The sequence below is a fragment of the Phyllostomus hastatus genome, unplaced genomic scaffold (assembly GCF_019186645.2).
Source record: "Phyllostomus hastatus isolate PE091 unplaced genomic scaffold, TTU_PhHast_1.1 phas_contig_477, whole genome shotgun sequence".
NCBI lineage: Eukaryota > Metazoa > Chordata > Mammalia > Chiroptera > Phyllostomidae > Phyllostomus > Phyllostomus hastatus.
In genome coordinates this window covers 3,811,956-3,826,938 of record NW_025333889.1, presented here as the reverse complement: position 1 = coordinate 3,826,938, position 14,983 = coordinate 3,811,956, and the positions used below count along the sequence as shown (strand labels likewise).

At 55.6% G+C, this 14,983-nt stretch overlaps 1 protein-coding gene across 8 annotated transcripts in view; it reads right to left on the bottom strand.

Annotated features, from left to right (window-relative positions):
* Positions 1-296: 296 nt before the first annotated feature.
* Positions 297-14,983, bottom strand: part of USP40 (ubiquitin specific peptidase 40) — a 67,246-nt gene continuing 52,559 nt past the window's right edge. For 5 of the 8 annotated variants that reach the window (XM_045845635.1, XM_045845640.1, XM_045845636.1 and 2 more), the window contains 10 exons: positions 13,951-14,015; positions 12,592-12,666; positions 10,763-10,889; positions 8,735-8,829; positions 7,485-7,603; positions 4,101-4,166; positions 3,404-3,611; positions 3,176-3,271; positions 1,667-1,764; positions 297-994 (listed from right to left, as the gene is read on the bottom strand). In XM_045845635.1, coding sequence (XP_045701591.1) covers positions 535-994; positions 1,667-1,764; positions 3,176-3,271; positions 3,404-3,611; positions 4,101-4,166; positions 7,485-7,603; positions 8,735-8,829; positions 10,763-10,889; positions 12,592-12,666; positions 13,951-14,015 — 1,409 coding nt within the window. In that variant the 3' untranslated portion in view covers positions 297-534. Of the gene's footprint in view, positions 999-1,666; positions 1,765-3,175; positions 3,272-3,403; positions 3,612-4,100; positions 4,205-7,484; positions 7,604-8,734; positions 8,830-10,204; positions 10,510-10,762; positions 10,890-12,591; positions 12,667-13,950; positions 14,016-14,983 lie in introns of those variants that run through there. The other 3 variants (XM_045845639.1, XM_045845641.1, XM_045845642.1) reach the window with 3 other exon arrangements.

Here is a 14,983-nt window from a genome sequence, read left to right as displayed (position 1 = left end):
GCCCCGTCTGCCCACGTCTCCTGTCCGTCCCGCAGCATGGGCGTGCCGGCGACGCCAGCGAGAAGGGGCCCGGAGGAACCCGTGTGACGCCGCAGCCGTGCAGAGCCTGGCTGGGGGTGAAAAGTGAAGGGTTCACTGTTTTAGGAATCCCTCTCTGGACCACGTTTAAGGGCCTCATCCGAGTGTCCCACGTCCACTGCTTCAGCAACAGAGACACTGTGTTTGTCACAGATACTGGTTAACCCTTTGAAATCCGACGGTTAGCCACCCCTGCAGAATGAGGAGGAAAAGCATCTTTGTTTACATCTCCCTTTTCTGTTTTAATCACAGCTTCTCAGGGCTGGCAGCTCAGCGCCCACGCCCTGTGGGTCCTGGGCTGCCTCCCGGCTGGGCTTCCCACGGCGGCTGCGGGAGCGTTCTGACCACAGGCCTTGGGGGCGCCGTGCGCTGTGTGGGGGCCAGGACACCAGGACACAGCTGAGCCGGGCCGTGCGCACCGCAGCGCAGACTGCACGGAGGTCAGCACGCGCCGTGTCATCCAGGCTGCCTGCGGCTGGTGCCGGACTCGGGCCTGTGCTCACAGCAGTGGCGGCTGGGGTCAAGTGTGGTGTGGGGACAGCATCTGACCGGCCCCTGCGACACGCCTCGGTCTGCGGGAGCCCCCCACGGGCGGATGTGCTGTGTAGCGCAGGGATAAAGTGAGCTTGCCTGGCCTGAGGCCGTCCCTGGGACGGTGACGACGCAGTTGTCACTTGGCGTCTGTGCGCTGGCGGAGCCGACGAGCGGGGGCTCCGCCCTGCGCCCCCTGCCGGCCGGCTGGGGCGCCGCGGCTCCGGTGCCAGCTCTGACTGGGTGCGGTGCCCGTGGCGCATCTGTGGGGCCGGTGCTATCTGAAACTCCCGACGCGGATGGAGAGAGAAGCTTCCGGTCTGTGGGGCTGGCCGGGCGTCTCTGCGCTGGAGAAAACGTCGCCACTCCGCACACGAAGGGCTTCCTGGCTGCGGGAGACAGAGCCGTCACCCCCTCCCAGTCACGGACACAGGGTCGCCAGGTCAGGAGACGGAAGTGGGGGGCGGGCAAGGAGGACACGGTGCCCTGGTGTGGCCCGTGAGGGTGATGCTGTGGACCGCGTGGGGGGAGCGGGTCTGGGCACTCGGGGATGGGAGCGAGGGTTTCGGAGCACGCTCCGGAGAGCCGGAGGCCCGGGGAGCAGGCCGACTGTGCGGCAGAGGCCGGAGCGAGTCTCCCCGGTGCGAGGGGCGAGGGGCGAGGGGCCCGGGTGGTGTGTGCGGAGGGGCTGGGGGCAGGGTCCACTCTGGAAGACGGTGGCGGGGTAGGAGCGAGGAGTGTCTGAGCCTCCTGCAGGCGGGGGAGGCGGCCCGGGGTGCCGCGCGTGGGAATGGGGCTGCTTCTGCTTCCGGGCGACTGAGGCCTGTGTCTGAAGGACAGACCCAGAAAGTGCGTCTCCGACCAGGAGAGTCTGCACTTCGGAGGGGGAGGAAGACTGCGGCGGAGAGAGGTGCCCAGGGCAGAACGAGGCCCTCGGGCCCGGGTCACGAGCTACTGGACGCAAACCCCACTGCTCCTCCCGGCGAGCGGCCCTGCGGCGGGCGCCCAGCCAGGCCGTGGCCCCGAGGGGCAGCTGTGGCGGCAGGAACCCCGTTACCTCGCCCCTGTCCCCAGAGCGAGCTGCTGCGTCCGGTTCCCTCTTCCAGCGTCGTCTCTGGCGGTTCCGAAGTCGTCGTCATCTTCAACCAGGAGATTCTACATTTCAAAGTGAGGAATGCTCAGACGTCTTTTTAGCCTGTGTCTACTAAGAGTGTGTAAGTTCATGTGAAGATTTAGGTGCCTGATGTAAGAAATCGCCTAAACCAGCATAAGGAGACATCCATGTTCACACAAACTGGATTAACAGCGGAGAGACACCCCCCCCCCCACCCCGGTGTCTGGAGACAGCGGAGCGAGGGGCAGGCAGAGCAGAAGGGACCTCGCAGTCACCTGGCCCTGCCTGTGGCTGCCGGTGCCCCCGCTGGGCGGGGCCCCAAAGCGTCCGCGGGGCAAGGACGGGGCGCGGCTCTCCTGTGGTTTCCTCCTGTCTGTGGGGTCTGTCGGGGTTCTCTGTCTGCCCCGAAGCCACAGTCCCCTGACCCTTTGCAGGCCGGACACCCTGACTAGGCTCTGGAGCCCACGGCTCTCCCCCGCCCCCCGGGCTCTGGAGCCCGCGGCTCTCCCACGCGAGCCTCCCCCTGAGAACAGGAGCAGCCCCCCCCCCGCCCCCCCGCAGCTCAGCTGCCGCCAGTGCCCCTCACGTCCCCGGGAGGTCCGGGAAGGCTTCATGTCGGGTGCAGCCCCAGTCCCTTGTGATGTCGTGAACCCTGATCTTGTAAGCCTTTGAGTCTTAATACCTCTAACGGGTTACCTGCAGTCTCTTCAATCTCCTTCCTACCATGTGAAAAAACCAGGTTTATATTTTCCTTTCAGAATTTCTCTTAACTGTCTTTCAATTGTTTATTTACTTTTCTTTCTGGGGGGAGGAGGGTCATATTATGTCGGTCACTCTCCAGCCCAATGCTGACTAGGAGTGATCGAGAGAATCCTCACCCCTTACTAGAAAAACATCAATTACTAAATCAGGAATTACATTAAGTCAGTAACTTGTTATCAGTAGGTTAACAGTTAATTTAAGGATTAAAATTCCATATTTACCTTAATATAAAAATATTGCTACACGACAGCAAGCCCGGTCTGTCCGTGGGGCGTGAGGACACGGTTACCTGGCGGGGCCACACTGCCCAATTCCAGGAGAAAAGCCACCTGGCTGACCCCGCAGGGGCGGAAAACGCCAGAGTAAACTTTAGCATCACGGACCCGGAACTCACGCGCGAGTCAGAAAGGAACTCGGCGCGAACCAGAAAGGGAAGGGACCGTGTTCCCCTGACGCGGGCACCCCCGCGGCCCCACGGCGCCGAGGCTCCGTGGATGCGCCGTCCGAGTCAGACTCCACACCACGGCTGTGGCGTCGAGGTCTTACTGGCCCCCGCAACGCCCTGTCCGGCTCTCCCCTGTCCCTCTGAGGCCGTCTGTGTGGACGGGACCATCTGCGTGTCCGGGAGGACGCGCCGGGTCATCTGACCCGCTGTTCTGTCAGGGGGTGAATCTGCCGCTCATGACTGACCTTGACCCCGACGGTGTCCCCATCCTTCAGGTAGTAGGGTGCCCCCAGCAAATTATCTTGCTTTTTCTTCTTTTTCCTCTTGGTCGTTTGCTGGTTCTGTGGGGAAAGCAAGTGTGCTGGATAAAGAAAACAAGCTAAGTTCTTCCTAAGTCCCCTGCCCGTGAACCGCCGGAGTGAGGCTGCTCCCCGGGCAGGAAGGCCCGGCTTCTCCGGGGGCCCCGACCTCACCCAGCTGGAGACTGGAAGCCACTCAAACTTGTCCGGAAAGTATTTGGCGATTTCGACCTTCTCCACGGGGAGCGAGTAGAACTCGGCCACGCGCTGCCGCAAGGAGCTGGCCGTGCCCCGGGCGGCGTCCCACACCATGTCCACGGGCGGGGCGTACGCCCGCTCGCCCGGGAGCCGCAGCCTCGTCCTCAGCAGCACGTCCCGGGGGCTGCACCAGAAAGCAGGCGCGTGTCAGGCTGAAAACGAACAGTACGAGAAACCTCCGACACCTAGGGGGGCATGGCGGGCGAAGCTTACCCTGCAACTCGTCTCATTCTTCTGAGGCAAGGTTTCCCCTGAACCCTGCATGCTGGTGGGGAACCCTCTTTACTTCTACCCTTTCCGTCCCAGCCCGGATGGAGGGGGAGCTGCCCTCAGAAGCCGCGGCAGAGCCCTGGGAGAGGCGGCCGGGCGGCGGGAGAGGGGCTGTGGGGTGATGGGGGACGGAGCCAAGGGCTTCCAGTTGGGGAGACGGGAGGAGCTGCCACAGCAAAGGGGACCTCCGTGGAGGCGGGGCGGGCAGGGGGCCCGTGAGGTCGCCGTGGGTTCCGTGCACACTCGGGACTCCCTGGGCAGTGAGTTCTCGCCGCCACACAGACACGCAAACACACTTCTGGAACAGCCGCCACGGCGAGAGGGCGTGCGGCCGACGACTCACCCCAAGAGCTCCTCCTCCTGCAGGGGCTCCAGGCAGACCGCGGCCCTCCTCCCCAGCTTGTGCTCCCTGACACGGAATGACGCAGGGTATCAGCGAGGGGCAGCCTTTGAGTTTTTAAAACATTTCTGGGTCAAATTTAAGTTTCTTCAGCAAAATATCATGCATAATGCTCAAAGTTTAGGGACCGTGAACAACTGTACCCCAATCACTTAGGCAACTCACGAGAAGAAATGGGCAAACCCCTAGGAACACGCAACCTACCAAGGGTGGGTCCGGAAGAAACAGAAAATGTGAACAGGCCAATTACCAGTGAGGAGATTGAGTCAGAAATCAAAAATCCCCCAACAAAGAGAAGTCTAGGACCAGACGGTGTTCACTACTGATCCCGCCCAACGTTTGAAGAAGAAGACCAGTCCCTCTCGGACTCGCCCGAGCAACGGAAGTCGTGAGGGCACTTCTGAACTCACTGTGCGGGGCCAGCGTCGCCCCGGGATCAGACAGACGAGGCTGCTTTAAGAAGACTACAGGCCGTGAGGAGCACGCACACAAAAACCCTCAACAGAACACTAGCAAGCTGCCTTTAACAGCACAAGGATCGCACACCATGGCGCAGAGGGACTCACACCGGGGACGCAAGGCTGTGTCAAGCAGCCATGAATCGATCGGTGAGATGCCCCGCACCACCGGAATGAGGGACGAAAATCACGGTCATCTCGACAGATGCAGGAAAAAACATGGACGAGATTCGACGTCTCTCTGTGTCGGGAATAAACGACACAGAGGAAATGGACGTGAGAAAGGTCACACACGACAAGGCCACAGCTCACATCATTCTCGGCGAGGAAAAGCTGGGAGCTCTTCCTCCGAGGTCAAGGGCCACCGGACAAGGGTGCCCACCGTTGCCACGTGTGGGCAGCGGCCCTGGAGCTGCTGGTCGGAGCAATCGGGTAAGAGAAGGAAGTGAGAGGCACTGGGGTCAGATGGGGAGAAGTAAAGATGTTTCCATTTGCAGAGGACACGATGTTCTATTTAGAAACCCTTAAAGATTACACCAAAAAAATCTGCCCTGGCAGGTGCGGCTCAGAGGACTGAGTGCCGGCCTGCAAACCACAGGGTTGCTGGTTTGATTCCCAGTCAGGGCACGTGCCTGGGTTGTGGGCCAGGTCCCCAGAAGGGGGTCATGAGAGGCAACCACACGTTGATGTTTCCCTCCCTCTTTCTCCTTCCCTTCTTTCTAAACATAAATAAAATCTTTTTAAAAAAGATTACACCATAAAACTATTAAAACCCATAAATGTATTCAGTAAATTTTCAGGCTACAAAATCAATACGCAGAATCAGCTGCACTCCACACACGAACAGCTGCCTACCGGAAAGCGGAAGTAAAAACCCTATCACAACAGCACCCGGAAGCACAAAGTGCTGAGGAACACGTCTAACCAAGGAGGGGACAGATGTGTCCTCCGAAAACTGACGTCAGAGCTCGATGAAGGATGTCGACACAGACAAACACATGTGCAGACAGTCCATGTCTGTGGACTAGAGAACACTGCTAAAATGCTCCTACTGCCCAAAGCGATCTGCAGGTAAAACGCAAACCCTATTAAAACGTCAGTGGCATTTTTTCACAGAAATAGAAAAACCAGTCCTCAAGTTTGAATGGAACCACAAAATACCCCAAGTAACCAAAGCAGTCTTAAGGACTCAACTGGAGGCATCGTGCTCCCCGATTCCAAATCAGGTTACAAAGCTGTAGTAGTCAGTCTGGTACTGGCACAGGAACAGACACACAGGCCAACAACAGAACACGACAGAGACCCCAGAAATAAACCTACATACACATGGTCAATTCACGTACGACGAAGGCACCAAGAATGCACCGTGGGGAAAGGACAGCGTCTTTAATAAACGGTGCTGGGAAAGGTGCACAGCCCTGTGCAGACGAACGGAACTGGCCCACTGTCGCACTGTACCACACGCACCCAAAACTGGAACCGGAGACCCAGGGCTGTGACACTCCTAGAAAAAAGCATGGGTAGGCTCCTCAGCTCCGGGACATGGGCCTTGGCAATCATTCTTTGGGGTTGACACCATGAGCAAAGGCAACAAAAACAAAGTGAACAAGGGGGACCACATCAAACTAAAAAGTTTCTGCACAGCAAAGGAAACAACGCAACAAAAAGGCGGCCTGTGGATGGGAGAAAGTGCCAATCACACACGGGGTAAGGGGTCGATACCCGAAGTGTACGAAGAACTCAGACAAGTCAACAGCAGAAACCCCAAACAACCTGACTGAAAAGCAGACAGAGGAAATGAGCAGACACTCCCCCAAGAAGACAGGCGAAGGGCCAGCAGGAGCAGGAGCCGGTGCTCACCATCGCTGGTTGTCGGGGCGGTGTACCCCAAGACCCCGGAGTTTCCGCCCCACACCGGTCAGAACGGCCGCCGTCAGTGAACCGCAAGCGGCCAGTGCTGGTCGGGCGTGGAGGAAGAGGAGCCCGTGTGTGTGGGCAGTGGGAACGTAAGTGGGTGCAGTCACCATGGAAACCAGTGTGGAGGCTTCTCAGAAAACCACAAACAGAACGACCGCACGGCCCAGCGACCCCTCTTCAGGCCTCCAGAGAAGCTCCTGCACGCCCCCGTCCAGCCGCAGCGCGCTCACGCTGCTGCGGCACGGGGACGGGCGACCCAGTGTCCACCCGCGGGAGCACACTCACACGCTCACACACGCAGACAGGACTTATCCAGCTGCCAGAAGGCAGGACACGTGGCTGCGGGCGACCGCACGGACGGGCCCTGCGGGCAAAGTGATGAGGACAATGGAGTCAGAGAAGGATGAGCACTGGGTGACACGTAAACGTGGCACTAAACACGTCACAGCGGCAGAGCCGAGCAGGGGCACCGGGGCTGGCAGCGGGGGAGGGGAGGGGCTGCTCGCGGGTGGGAGTCCGCAGCGGGAGATGAGCGAGTTCCGGGGGCCCGAGGTGCTGTGCCGTCTCACACGCCTGAAAGGGGCTCGGAGAGGAGACCGAGCGTCCTCTCCGTGAAGAAGAAACGGCAGCTGCGCCACGCGAGGCAGGTGTCTGCCGACACCGCGGCGGCCCCGTTCTGCAGGACGCCCGAGCACCGAATGCACGGGCCATGTGCCTTAGCCTCGCACGGCGCCGCACCAGCTGCGGCTCAGCAGAGTCGGGGGAAAGAACACCCGGCACTCTGCCCAGTCTCCACGGCACAGCGGACACACACGGACACACATGGAGCTGCGCTGCACACTGAGTCTGGAAACTGAAGCTGCCTCGGAGTGGACTCACGGGAACAGGCGCCACCCCACCACCCTGCAGGACCCCTGGGACCGGCCTCCCTGTCCCCGAACGCCGCGCCTACCTGAGCTGCTGCCGGCTGTCCCGCAGGAGCCGGCCGGGGCGGCGGCCGTCCACCGTCCAGGCCCTGAGGAAGGCCGGGGACGGGACGCAGAGCTCCGACAGTGAGGGCAGGGTCAGGGCCTGGAGGAGAAACAGACGTCTGTCCACGGCTTTGAAAAAGCCGTCTTCCAGTACGCAGCGTAGGGGGGAGTGCAGCCCCACAGCGCACAGGCGAGGGGAGGCTGTCTTGCGTGATGACGGTGCCTGTTCAGCAGCCACAGGCTCTCTCGGTAAAATCAATCATGAGGAATTTCTGTGTCTCTCTGTGCTGGAATCAGCCTGAGAGAGAAGTCAGATTTCAATTTCTAGGTCTGAGTCAGAAGCCCCTTGTTTCAGAAAGCGATTCTGCGAAGCTGACTTCCGGCGAGCACCGCCCACACGAGCAGAGGCCTCGCGGGGGAAGCGGCGTCTTCGGCTCCGCCCTGCGGCTCTCCAGCGGGGTCTGCCGGCCGAGGGGATGGCTCTGCGTTTTTGAAGTATTCCAAAATCTTTGGATCCCACTGCTAAACACGAATGGCAGAACTAATTCTGGAGTGGATAACTTCTGTATTAGATTGTAGTGTATAATAGAGCCAATATTATCATTTCTTACCTAAGAACAGCAATCTTATGTCTTCCAACCCAATACAAGAAAGAAGTCTCTTCCCCCTTGCTCTCAGGAGGATAAACCCTCCCCCCTTTTTCGAGGAAGGCCGCTTCCTACATCGAGGACCCCCAGGCCGAGTGCCAGCAACGGGCACTCGAGTCATCTGGGCCCACGTTCCCCTCCGAGAGGACGACGGGTGTCCGCCTCAGCCCCACCGCAGCGAGAGGCTCCGGAGTGCGTGGCTCCCGGAGCGCGCAGTGTACGCTGGACCGGGCCCTTCCACCGACCAGCACTCTCTGCGTCAGGGGACACTGCACTGCCCGGCTCCACACCGCAGCACCCGCTGCCACTCACCGCCTGGGGCACCAACGCTTCTTTTAACTGGCGACACACAACAGAGAGCCGCCAGGGCCGCCGGCGGAAAGGGTGCTGGGGCTGTCGGAGCCAGCGCCTGTGGCCTGCCGGGCCCTCGGCCCTGAGCGCGGCGTACGGCACGTGCCACCCAGAGCAGACCGTGCCCCCCATAGCAGACCGTGAGTGAGGGCGCCGGCGACGGAAGGACAGGCTGACACCTCACGGGAAGAAGCCAGACCAGCACGCAGGCACGCTGCGGGAAGCGGTCTCACCTGAGACTTGAGCTCCGCCAGAGTGGCGTCTTCTGAGATTTCCAGGTCCCCCAGGTAGCGGAGGCAAGTGTCCTCGTGCGCGTCACCAGGAGCACCTGCAAACGACACAGCTAGATGTGTGAAAGGGCTCGAAATGCACTCAGTTGATACTTCTGAGATACAGGCTGCGTTCTGATTTAAAAACTGTCAGTGCAGTTGCATTCACGAAACTCAGACTCCCCGTTCCTTGAACTCTGGCCTCCTCCCTCAGCAGCCAGGGGCCGCCCGGGGCACAGCCGGCCGTTTCCCTTGGGGTAACACTGTGACTAGTGGGTGGAGGAATGTCACCCTTGGGCTGCCTGCCGGACGCTCTCCTTCCTCAAGAGGACCGTGCTGGTGGGCTGCCCCGCCCTACTCCTTGTACTGCTGTCCGGTGTCCTTCCCCCGTCACACTCTGCCCGGCTCGTCTTGTTGTTTCTGTTTCCTTGGGTGTATGGGAGAGAACACGACTGTCAGGAGGGGACAGGCCACCATTCTCATCTGTCTGTCTGGGGCCTGGTCGGGTGGGTGTCACGTAAGTAAAGGTTGAGTGACTCACAGGATCCCTGACGGTACTAAGGCCTTCCACGTTTGTTTTAAAAAGGGGAAAAATATGCCCTGGCTGGTGTGGTTCAGTGGATTGAGTGCTGGCCTACACACCAACGGGTCGCTGGTTCGATTCCCAGCCTGTGGGGCACAAGCCTGTAGGCCAGGTCCCCAGTAGGGGGAGCACAAGAGGCAACCACACATTGATGTTTCTCTCCCTCTTTCTCCCTCCCTTCCCTTCAAAAATAAAGAAATAAAATATTTTTTTTTAAAGAAAAATATAAAATGCTCTTTCATTTCATGTAAAATTCTGGATATAAAAACTGGCAACTAAATTTAAAATTCAGAATAATTTAACTCATTTTTTGTTTTGATTAAATGTTTATTGCTGGGCACACTTAATATATAATAAAATTAGATTATAAATAAATTAAGCAAAAAAGCTTCATGTTGTTATAAAGAAGGAGTATGAAAAAAATGAACCTGTTTCTTCCCTTTCATGAAGAAGCACACTGATTAAACATGCTTTTTTAAATTTGTAGCTAACTCTGTATGTAATTATTATTCTATTACCAAAACATTTTTAGAATTAGTTAAAATATCTATATAACCCAACCAAAAGATAATGCCAATTTCATAACTAATTCAACATGAAAATATTTTATTGTTCTAAACATATATTCCTAACTTCAATGAATAAGGAGATAAGAATTTGATTCATTTTCAGTAATTTCAGTACTGACGCTTAAAAATAAAAAGAAATATAAATATAGAATACTTTAAGCCCCAACCCAAGCTAAATAATTAAGACATGATTAAAATATAGAGAGAGAGTTGGTCCTCCTACAATTTTATCTACAAAGGAGACTGGCTGGTGTTTTCTTTGTTACCAAGTGGCAGCCGACTTTTCACAACGCACGTCTGGACGCACGGCCAGTGCCCTGCTGCCCAGCATGACGCGTGCACTGGGTCCGCTCTGTGGAGAAGCGACCTGGAGCCCAGCAGGGTGCTCGCCCCGCTGTGTTTGCTCTCCGAGGGCAGTGGGGGGGTGCAGTGCCCAGGGGAGCTCCTGGCGCTGCCGTGGGAGCGGCAGGAAGAACGGGAGCAGGAGTGGTGCAGGGTGCCGGGTGCAGGGGCGTCGCTGTGAGGGGAGCCCTAGTGTCCTGGTCTAGCATGACAGACGAGGCCCCTCTTCACACTGCCGTGAGAACCTTGGGAGAGGACATATAAGAGTTCCTTGGAAAACTTGAATGCACTTCTGTCACAGAAAGGTTTTAACAGGTTGGACCTGAAGGGGTTACAGAGCATTGTACACAGCAGGATGGTGCTACTGTTATGGAATGACTTATGCACTAAATAGGTTCTGATTTTCAATCACACACTTTCCAAAAGTAACTCTGTCATCTGCCTCAGTCATTTCACTCGGTGACACGCTGGCTGCTGCGGTGTGTGCTGTGTCCTCACCTGGGGCGGAAGCAGCTCTCCAGAGCCCACCTGCAGAAGGGGTACCGGTCGTCTGGTCCTGGAGGCTCGTCCCCTGAGCCGCGGGCCCCCGAGGCTGGTACCACCACACGGGCACCTTCAGGAAACCCTGGAATGGAGAATTTCTAACTGCCGGATGTACACAAGTGAACTTCCACTCTTACTTTCATTGAAAGAAGCATCTTGATAACAACACGTTCCCGAATTCACCGGTTTTCCTTTTAGACGTAAAACTGCCCCACAAGGTCTGTCTGGGAAAATGTCCAGCCATCGTTCACATCATGACAATGACTTGTGCAAAGTCGATGTCACCCGGCAGCCAAGGGGAGTGGGCTGGAATGTGCATGTGTGAACAGTGACAACTTCACTGTACTCGTCAGTGGGGACAGTAGACGCTGTTGAGTGAGCATGTGTACTGTGTGGCCGTCACATTCAAAATGACTGAGCGAGTAGAACAGTGAATCTGCATCAGAGTTTGTGTTAGGCTTGAACATTCCTCTGCAGAAACTATCTGGATGACTCAGAAGGCCGCAGCTGTGGGCAACTGGTGATTGGCAGCTTCATTATGACAGTGCACCCGCTCATGCATCACGTCTCACGTAGAGTTTTTTCGTGGAACATCAAATCACCCAGGTGACTCAGCCCCACTGCAGCCCAGATTTGGTGCCCTGTGACTTCAGGCTTTTCCTGAAACTAAAATCACCTTTGAAAGGGAAGCAGTTTCAGACGGTTGATGAGATTCAGGAAAATACGACAGCGCAGCTGATAGCGACTGGGGGACCTGTGTGAGGTCCCAAGGTGCCCGCACTGCATGGCTGGGGGCCGAGGGGATGCACACCTACTTTTCTTTCCCAGCTTTTTATACACTTTGAGTTTGGTATCGTGAACATTATCAATTTAAAAGTTAACTTGAAAGAGCACGGTTTAAAGCACCACGGAACTCCGGGAGGCTGTGGAAAAGAGCAGGACAGGTGCTGGTGAGAGGAGACCCTGAAGACACACCGAGTGAATGAAAGCACCGAACAGCAGGTGGAAGCACCTGCCCAGAACGCGACCCTCTACGGCACCTTTGAAGAGGACGCGTGTGTGTATTTACCTCTGGCATAAAAGCAGGCACCCTTGTCTTGGAAAGATACACGAAGAAAAAGTTGTTAGTCGTGGCTCTTTCTGGGGAGAAAGATGTGGGGGGAACTTCCATTTTTATCACACGGCCTTCTGTGCTGTGTGAGTCCTCCAGTCACAAGCAAATGGCCACCCAAGTGCTGGGATTTAGGGTCACTTTCAAAACATTTTTTTACATGTATCCACATTTAAAACCCCAGTAAAAAAAGGTTAAAAAGTGGTGAGGAGCAGTGTTTGTGAAGGAGCAGGAGATCAAGCCCTCTCACACCCAGCTGATAGTGCTGCACATTTGGCGCAACTCTTTGGGAAGATAATTTGGCAACACGTATTATCAGGCCCTTAAAAAGTTTTGACTTATTGATTCCATCTTTAGAACTACCTTAAAAAGGATTTGTTCTTAAGTATTATTAAGAGAAAAAAATTAAAACAAGCTGAATTTCCAACGATGTGTTTAAAGTGAAATAAACCGTGGTAAGTCACACATCAGATATAATAACAGTTTTTGGATTTTATGGCCAGGCTGAAAGATCGAATCTGAAAGGAGAGGGTAAAACTGCACGCAGCTGCGCCTCGGTGGGCTCTGGGGGAGCGCCGCCCTCTCTCTGGCCGCCACCACCGTGCTTCCCCACGGCCAGAACCCACCGCCCTGTGACGGGAGGACAGCGACGGCTGCAGAAGCAGAGCCTTACCGGAGGAAGAAGTCTTCCTTCAACCACAAGCAAAGTGTCTCCAGAACGTATCATGAGCTCTCTCAGTGTTGCCTCCTGGGGACACAGAAATGCTTTTTTGTCACGTGTACCTTCTGCAGGGCACAAACAGATCACTGGGCATTTTCCCCTGGAACCCTATGCCTCCATTACCCTTGAGATAGACAAAAGAGTGCATAACGAAGCAGATGTTGAAGAGCAGGAAACGGGCTCAGCTTACAAGACAGTCTGTCACTGTACATGAGATACGGGTGTGAGCCGGGGGTGCCCTGAAAGGTACAAAGGGAAGGGAGAGGGACGAGGCGAGAAGTGGCGAGAGACTGATTTACAGGAGACGGACGTTCCGTCCAAACAGATGGGTCACATCGGGAAAGCAGGGTGAAACAGGAGAAGGAATTTCTCGTGAAAAGAAGAACAGAGCGAAGTGAAGCTCATGTCCAGAATAAGTGTGGCTTGTTTTGGGGAAGAGCTTAGGGACTAGATGATTAGAGTGGGCAGCACCAGCCGGAGAGAAACAGAAAAAAACCCTGGGTTGAAAGAGTGGTCACAGATGGAAGGGATGTGGAATAGGAAAAGGAATTTTTAGTTCCTTTGAAAAAAGCAACCCAAGACTCCAGAGGAGTTTTTAGAAGCAGTCTGGCTGCTACATGTGCGGCACGCGGAGGGGGCGCACCTGGGTGCAGGGAAGCCCGCTGCGGTGCTGTGTGTGAGAGGGGAAAGGGAGAACCAGGCTGAAGGAGGAGGGGCGTGGGGGGTGGCAGTGGGCATGGTCAGGAAGGGGGGGGAGTGACAGGCCTCTGAAGACTGCACCCCGGAGCGGGGCGGGCGAGCAGGGAGAGCCACGTTTCAGGCCGAAAACGCCCGGGTGGCACAGACAGCAACTCTGGGAAGAGGAACCAGCTCTGAAGGTCGGGAGTCTGCTCTACACGGTGCTAGAACGCTCTGCTGCCAACATGGGGCGTCACAGACGGCCACAGAGAAACGCTGAGACTAAAATAGGTCTCCCAATTCAGAGTGTATCTTCAAATTCTTCCATTAATTCAAATGTCTTTTTTCCCTCGAGTTTCCTGTCTCCTAAAGAAGAACTGCGACTCCCAGGGACGCCCTCTCTGGTCAAAGGGGACCAGACACAGGTCAGAAACGGGCCCCCTGGGCTGAGATTTGTCCTCCTAACGCTCTCAAGCAACTGTGGGAAGGAGAGCGTGAAGGCAGACTCAAGTGTAAACTTTCGTATGCTAACAAAGGTAAGGCTTTCTTTAGAACTATGAGTGAGTGTCCTGTATGAAAATGCCAGGTAAACAGAATCATTTTAAAGAACGAAACGTATGCAAATGAGCTTACCTCCTCGTACAAAGGCTCCCCAGCTTCATAGCACCAATCCACTTTTCGTAAATGCCACGTGTCCCCTGAGAAAGAATCAAAACCAGAATTAAAAAACTCTGAAGAATATGTTTTCAGAGTTTGGAATAACAGTTCTGGGTAAATGAATACCAAATGAAACTTGATCTAATAATTATTAACTAATTTTCTTCAAAAATTTCCTCTTCCAGAGCATGAAAAAAACTGTGTCCCTAATTTACTTAATTTTTCTCTCTATTCCATCAAGAGAATTATAATTGTATATAATTAATGTATACTTGCAAATAAAAATAACACTTGCTATTATACGACAGTGCATTATGCCTTTATTTACATGAACACACACATCACACGAGTATGTACCACATTATGTACATACATGTAAGTGTGGACTTTCTCCTAAGACCATGAGGTTGCATTTCATTTCACTGTCTTAACTGGAAGCACGTGCTAGCCCCGCCCATCAACCAATGAAGTGCACCCAGCGCGGGTCCCTCCAACCAGCGGCTCGCACACAAGAAACCGCGATCCTGGCACAGTGCGCACAGTGAGGTCGGCGTGGGTGAGCACTGGTAAGTGGCAAACGGTCTTTATGAGACTCCGGTTCCTCACGCGCCCGCGCCCTGCAGAAACGGGCCGGGGACTCCCGGAGCCGAGGGTCCCTGGAGACGAGCGGGGACGCCGGCTGCTGAGGAAGACGGCGTGTCTCCGGCGGTCAGCGCCGCCCCCCAGGCTCAGGAGGAAAGGTCTCCGCCACAGGAGCGAGCACACGTCTCCAATTCATGCTGCGGCCACAGCTTTGAATTCCAGTGCCTCCAGTGCCGCCGTGCCCTGCAGACCCTTTTTGTCACAGTGCTCGTTTCAAATAGTGACACTTATATGGACATTTAACTCAAATCTAAACACGGTTTTTGAAAGACCACCACCAGTGAGTTGAAGGCCAGCAGCACCACCTCACAGTGCAGCACGAGGTGGAAAGACTCGGCTCCGGAATGGGAGGGGCCGTGCACGTGCG